At 39.1% G+C, this 7,653-nt stretch overlaps 1 protein-coding gene and 1 long non-coding RNA gene across 2 annotated transcripts; both read left to right on the top strand.

The window, feature by feature from the left end:
• Positions 1–892: 892 nt before the first annotated feature.
• LOC104943672 (B-cell linker protein-like) lies at positions 893–3,186 on the top strand. The gene is made up of 5 exons (XM_010769124.1): positions 893–951; positions 1,380–1,497; positions 1,772–1,875; positions 2,045–2,117; positions 3,062–3,186. The coding sequence occupies exons 2-5, from the start codon at positions 1,389–1,391 to the stop codon at positions 3,184–3,186; spliced, it is 411 nt and encodes a 136-aa protein (XP_010767426.1). The 5' UTR covers positions 893–951; positions 1,380–1,388.
• Positions 3,187–5,798: 2,612 nt separating this feature from the next.
• LOC104943669 (uncharacterized) lies at positions 5,799–7,033 on the top strand. The gene is made up of 3 exons (XR_798134.1): positions 5,799–5,890; positions 6,387–6,452; positions 6,987–7,033. It is a non-coding gene; the product is annotated as an uncharacterized lncRNA (long non-coding RNA).
• Positions 7,034–7,653: the final 620 nt, after the last annotated feature.

A 7,653-nucleotide genomic window follows, 5' to 3' on the forward strand; every position in this document is an offset into this window, starting at 1 on the left:
TTCCTCGCATACCAATACAAATACATAAAATATAGTAAAAGTAAAATGCAGGAATATCTCCAGCCTCCAAGCTCCTAAAATGTCCAAATTTACAAAAACATTGCAACTGTGCTTCAGGTGAAAGCACACATGATTGCACCCATTTCCATTTGCCGTTTTGAGAAGCATGCTGTGATCAATTATATGAGAGATTATACAACTCTAAGTGAGAGGTGAGGAGACAAGCTCCACTGGTTCCTCAACCAAGAGGCAGACCTTCAGAGTATGCTTTCGTTCTAAAATTAGAAAAGGTTCTCTGACACCTGCTCGCATGACTTTATTACTGGAATTTAATATTTTTTGTTGCCTGGGTTTCTTAAAAATCCACAATTAGAATAGTTTCTATAAGCTAATTTCTCCCTCTGTGGTGGGTTGTGACACTTACTGAGATTCTGTACTTTGCAGAATGTTTCCATAATAGTACCTTATACCTACTCCATTACTTTTAATAGAGAAAAACTTTATTTGTACTCCACCACATTTATTTAACTTCTTTAGATACTTTTCAGATTATGATTTTTCATGAAAAGAAATTGATAAACATATCACATTAGATATCTCTAAAGAATAAACAACAGTTTGAGGTCCAAAAGTAAACTATAATATATCAAAAAGTAAGAAAAACTCCCTCTGGAAAGAACACTGGGATTTTAGCCTTTGCAGACAATTTACATGCACAAAAACCTATAAGTTACACACTACAGGTAAGGGGGAAACCCCAAAAAGCAGAATAGGGCTTCTATAAGTGAGTTCTTGAACAATCCTTACTTGTAATGAAGTATTTTGACATTCAGGTATTAGTACTCTTACTGAAGTGAAGAATCACATTACTCGCGCTTAGTAATAAAATCATTTCACATACCTGTGTTTACAGATTTCAGGGAAGATGAAGAACGGTCGGACTCTGATTATGTAAGTTGGGACATATGGTATGTGAGTTATAAATCATTTAAAGCAGGGATGTCAAACTCAAGGCCCGAAGGCCAAATCCGGCCCGCGACCTCATTTTCTGTGGCCCGCAAGAGCATGCAAAGAATATAATATACAATACAATTAGTGTAATTTCAATTATTTGCCCTAGACTTCTGCTTTCAGACGTAGTTATTTATAAAGTTATTAACAGAACAGAACTGATAATAATCCAGTGCAGAGCCAATAATGTAATATAATACATGATTTAATATATATTTATATATGTATATTTATATAATCTTAAAGTTACAACCGACCCCTTGAGTGCAACCATAATGCTGATGTGGCCCTGATGTGGAATTTGAGTTTGACAACCCTGATTTAAAGTGTAATATTTCTATAGAACATAACAAGCAAGTTGTTCACAGGACAATGACATGTATGAGGATCCACATGAGGAGCAGGACGACAACTACGAGCCTCCCCCCAGCCACAAAGCCTTCACCCCTACGCCCTCTGCTTCCTTCCCGAGGGGGGAGTACCTCGGTCAGTACAGTCATCTGACAACTCCTTATGTCTGCATTTATTTCACCCAAAAAATATTTTTGTACAAACATCATCAGTTCTCCCGGATTCATTTTCACACGCAGTTTCTATTTCTTCAATATGTTCTCTTTAACAGTGATCACCCTCTTCTGGTACATTTGCATTAGTCCATTCAGCCCTTTCTCACCATTGAGACAAAGCCACAATTCTCACAGGGCTTCACAACGGTGATTCATGCAAATGCTGACGTCCTGTTTCTACTTCTCCTTTCCAGACAACAGACAGAGCAGACCCGGCCGGCTGCCCAGGAAGCCCCTCCGCCCGGGCAAAGGCTCCAGACAGCTGCCCCCAGAACCCCCCCTTCAAGGGAGCGATGAAGTAACGCAACTTTTTCCACCTAAACCTTTATTTAATACTGTACTGCAGGCCTGTCTCGTCCTGGATACTTCAGCATTAATGCGTCATGAAGTATTTCGCCATATCCTGTGTATTGGCAAATGATGAGTGTGGACAGCTGACCCCATTTTCACAATTTCTTGTTCTGCAGGAAGACTACATCAATCCAGACTGCAGTAATGATGATGACAACTACATTGAACCTGATGAGAATCCCCCTTCCAGTAAGATACAGATCAGAAAGAGAGGAGGCACACTGATTTGAAATCTTTGAAAACTAAAATGTTTGTATGCTTCTGTCTACCAATCAAGTTGGAGTTTTCAACCAGTTCTGTACGACATTTGTAGAATATTGTTATAATTAACGTAGGAATTGTTATATTATAGAAAAACATGTGTTTGGTGAGTTCACAGAAACTTTAATCAAATTTCATGACGTGCATCTCAAATTTTGAAAAAAGATCTCTCCTAGGGTTTCTAAGATATTGCGTTCATGAGATTGCGATGGACAGATGAACGGACTACAACGCAAAAACAACATGCGTACGGCCACTACTATTCTCCTAAAACCCGGGAAAGAACAAGCTTTTTACCACATCCGGATCCCTATTCCCTACTTTTTTTAGCATGTTTGTGATTCGAAATAAGGTCTGTGGTTAACACAAGCTTACAACAGTAAATACTCCACTTGTCAAATGTTTGCAACTTTGATGTGCCATAAAAATGGTAGTTGCTAACAATCGACTAAATAAAATATTAAACGTCATCACGCTGACACTACTCTGCCTTTAGCTAAGCAGTGGTGATAAGCAGGCAATCGTGATCTGAGTTTGCTTTGTATTACTGCCAATCGCATTTACGCTTCAAAAATCTAAAAGTGGTGTCAATATGTGGAAATTATCATGTTGAACAAAACGTTTAAGTATCATAAACATGTGTTTTGCCACAAAGCTTAATTTCAGCTAAATACCAAAATCAAATTTGGAAATCCTATTGCTTTTTGTTCAGGGACTCGTGCGAATTTAACTTCCGGGTTTGCCTACAAAAATAAGTCATCACTGCAACATTCTATCGGTGGTGGAGGCACATAATTACTGTAGCTATATGGAAGCTACTGCTGCAAGACTGTCACTATGAAGATGTAATAATGATCTCTGCTTCTTCTCAGATCCTATGTTGCATTGTGGGAGCAAAGCAGGAAGGGACCGTCCCATGATGGCTACACCTTTAACAGAGCGCTCACCCAGTCCTGGTAGGTACATCAATAACCATGCTGCTGTACCCAAACGCTAATTCACGAGGGGCTATCAAATTACAGATTACTGGTTTTTATAACCTTTACTCATAACAACAGGCGCATTCACACCGCAGTACTTTTCCCACAAAGGTTCATCAGAACTTAGTTCATGAGAACTCTTTAGTTTTCATGAACTAAGTACAGATCGCGTTCACACCGGAATAAGTCCCTGAGGGAGGATTAGGCAAATGATGCCGCTGACGTCACTTCTTCTTCTTCTGCTTTGGGTTTACTGGCAGGCCGCAAACAGCTTCACGGCGTATACTGCCACCCGAAGTATGGATGGGAATTCCGGCTCTTCTTGGCGAGCCGGGTCATTTGGCTTGGCTCACCAAGAAGAGCCGGCTCTTTCGGCTCCCAAACGGCTCTTCAGTTTACCACATATTATACCTTTTATAATTAAATCAAATGTAGCCCTGTTTTGGCTAACGATTTATATGTGTACACATATCACTTAAATTATTCAATACATCCTTTGTACTGAAGTATTCAAAAGTAAAAATTACATGTTTAATATAAATGATTTGCTGTGGCCAAATGTTATCATTGCATTTAGAGACCCTTGTATCTCTCTGATACAACCCAATGAAAGCACTGTCTTGCTTGTAGAACCACGCTACACAAAGCAGATAGCAACACCTATAAAAACTTAAGCATAGACATTTAAAAAAAGGGGCTAATGTATCGACATTTTAAAATTATATTTAAAGAAAAGGCCCTGACAAAACAGCAGGGCTCTATTTCAGTAATTATTANGAACCTGTTTGATAAATTCACGTTTTGTTCAGCCGGATAATCTCCACATGTCTACCCTACTTTTATAATTTTCGAATCTTAAATCTAATCGCCAGAAGCAAAATGCTAACGTTATGCTATAAACGAACTACAGCCGAGTACAGCAGGGTCGCACGACTTCAACGTCACGCCAACTTAAGATCGATATTCAAAAATACAGATTTAAAATTGTACAAGTTGAAGCGTTTGTTTTAACAGTTTTCAAGAGTGCAGGTACTTGCTTTCAAGCAGAACAGGGGCAAACAAATTTAGCGGGAGTGTTTACGTGTTCGGCGTAATGACGTACAACGTCCTCGACAACTTCTGTAGTCCTATTCAGCCACTTGTTAACAACCATCGTTTTTCAGACACGTAAACTCTTCAAAAATCACCAGTGGGAAATCCCATTGACTCTGAGACCAGGGAACCGGTAGTGATAAAATGCTAACTCACTACATGGTGCATGCGCAGTCCGCACTTCTTCAATGCAACAGATAGGAGCAGCTCGGGGTGCTAGTGATGTGTCGGTCGCGAAGGAGCCGGCTCTTCTAAGTGAACGACGGGAGCCGGCTCGCGCCCGCGAACGAACCATTCTTTTTTTTTTGTTAAGTAATACAAGACAGAATGATATAATAATATCCGCGCTACGGGTGCTCCATGCATGCATCTGCTGTTTTGAGCATTGCAATACATTTATTTTCACTATGTTATTTATTTATGATTATCTTTAGGCTCAGCAAGGACTTGATGTCATCTGTTGCTGACTTTTTTTCTTTAGTTAATACTGAAATAGAGCCCTGCTGTTTTGTCAGGGCCTTTTCTTTAAATACAATTTTAAAATGTTGATACAGTAGCTGTCCTTTTTTTAAATGTCTATGCTATGCGTTCATTGGGTAGTATCAGAGAGCGCCAGAGAGTGAAGCCGAAGAGTCGGAGTGTAAGAAAAACTAGATAGCGAATATGGAGAAGGAAAATGATGTTTAATCACTTAAAGAAACACCCTTTGAGAGCAGGACACTGGAGGGAAAGCTGAGAGTAAAAGAGCTTGGACCTGATCAGCCTGACATAGGCAGGAGTTAAGGACAAAGGTGAAAAACGTGCTCTTTTTCAAGGAGCTGGTTTAGCAAGAAGGCTTGGCTAACTACCAACACCAGTGCCATATTTAGCTTCCCCTGCCTCCCTTTTCAAATGTCAGGATCAGACCAGTCTATGGAAGAGACCCAGCATGGATCCAGACAGATGTGAGAGACTTAAAGCACATGTCAGAAAAAACTAAAAAGCATGAACAAACTAGGGTCCACATGGATGATGCTATGCACCGTGTTTAGGAAAGTAAACACAGCTGTCCAATGAGGGCTACAGGATAGGGATCTGTAAGCATAATAAGGATGTTGACAGAAACAGGCACTAAATTAATAGACTGTATCAAGTGCTGTGTGCCTTTGAGCTAGCCCTGCGTTGTAATATGACATATATTTTGGGTTAGTGTATAAGTTTGCTTACATTTTGGTAGAGCCCCCTCTGGAGAAATATGCACCAGCCGCCGATGATAGGTGACCTTTAGGGGAAAACACATGGTAAAAACTTGATGATATCTAAAAGACAACCCAGTCTCACGGCATTTTGTGTTACGGCCCGTCTACACTACAGGCATCAAAAAATCTTGAAGCTGGGCGTGTCTGAAGTTTGGCGATTGTGTAGACGGGCCGTAACACAAAATGCCGTGAGACTGGGTTGTCTTTTAGNAGAGAGTAACACCCTCCCTTCTATGACAAAGACGTGACTTGTAGCCAAATACTGAATTCATTTACATTTCTGCGGACAGTCTTGCAGCACACAATGTTTGAGAAGTAGAGGGCCGAAAATGTTAAACATGAATATGGATACGTTAGGTAAACTCGCTGCTCCAGCTACAGCAAAGATTCGGTAAGAGGTTTAATATTATTTTATATGTTGAGGTGGTTGATGACACAAAATCACTTTTTGCTGCTGCTTTATTCTATTGAACTGTGTATATATTTTTGCACTATTGACAAAAAATGTAAAATACTTTTTGTATGTGTTTGCAGTTTAGTGCCAGAAAAAAAGTATTGTGACATTTGCTAACTTTTTACTGAAAGTAACAAAAACAAACAATCTCAATGTTCAAAGTACTCTTTTTGAATTAAAAAAGGATGCTTTTACCATTACATAAATCCTAAATTATGTATGAAAAGAGATAAAGAGGAGAATTCTAAAGAATTAAAGAAAGAATGATGTGTGACTAATTGACGTGAATACTGCAATCTTCTTCTTAAATACCCTTTAAAGCTGAAAATATCATTGACTTCATGTCGATCACTTGTTTGGCTCACAATAACGCAAAACTCATTTTATAAAGATGTGTTTCTGAATAATAAAGCCAAATTATATGTTTTTCCAGGCAGCTTCAGAAGATTGTTCAAGACATCAAGAAAAATGATGGCAGCTTACTGAACAAACTAAGAAGGTGAGTCTCTAAAATCTCCTAATCTTTTTATTAGTACTGCATATTTCTATAACACTTGGAAAAAACAATCCAAATATATCAGTTTCACTTTACATGAATATATGTGTGGCTGTTTATCTAAAATGTCCCTGTGGTGAATACATGCATTATTAGAGAATGTCAATTCCCCTTTCACAAGCAGTGGAATAAGAGAAAAACTAAAAATAACTACAGCAGATGGCTGTTTCAATTTCCTTTCCTGAAATGAGTCCCTTTAAGGCACATCAGGAAATAAAATACATGCATTACAGAAGCCATTCATCCTCGTCTGGTAAATATGCCCAGCAGTCTGCTAACTGCTTTTATGTAAATATAGACATTTCACAGTTTTACAGCACAGGTGGTGAGTGGTATGTATGCAAATGAAATTTCCCATACAGCAAGATAAAGTATCATTACGCCAACCATTCCACTCTACTCATTTAAATCACAATTCATATTGTGTCAAATCCCTTATTTAGCCATTCATTGCCTCAACATCTCTTTGTGTGGCAGATTGAAAAGTAAACCGGTTCCAAAAGTACCTGCGAGGGATTACAGAGGTAAGAACTGAGCCATTCACTTCACATCACTGATGCAACTGGAATATTGAAACATGAGATGGAAAAAACTGGTATTTAAAACTCTTATGACACTAAAAAAGAAACCTTCGTTTCGCTAGTTCAAAATATACACTGAACAAAAATATAAACGCAACACTTTTGTTTTTGCTCCCATTTTTCATGAGATGAACTCAAAGATCTAAAACATTTTCTATTTACACAAAATAACCATTTCTCTCAAATATTGTTCACAAATCTGAAAAGATCTGTGATGGTGAGCACTTCTCCTTTGCCGAGATAATCCATCCCACCTCACAGGTGTGGCATATCAAGATGCTGATTAGACAGCATGATTATTGCACAGGTGTGCCTTAGGCTGGCCACAATAAAAGGCCACTCTGAAGCGTGCATTTTTGGTTTATTGGGGGGGTCTGGGGGGGTCAGAAAACCAGTCAGTATCTGGTGTGAGGGTTAGGATTAGGGTTAGGGTTAGGGTTAGGGTTAGGGTTAGGGTTAGTGTATGGTGTGAATCGAGTGGCCCATGGTGGTGGTGGGGTTATGGTATGGGCAGGCGTATATTATGGACGATGAACACAGGCCACTTGTAATTGTTATGATCA

Source organism: Notothenia coriiceps, unplaced genomic scaffold, assembly GCF_000735185.1.
Source record: "Notothenia coriiceps isolate Sejong01 unplaced genomic scaffold, NC01 NC01_scaffold00006521, whole genome shotgun sequence".
Taxonomy (NCBI): domain Eukaryota; kingdom Metazoa; phylum Chordata; class Actinopteri; order Perciformes; family Nototheniidae; genus Notothenia; species Notothenia coriiceps.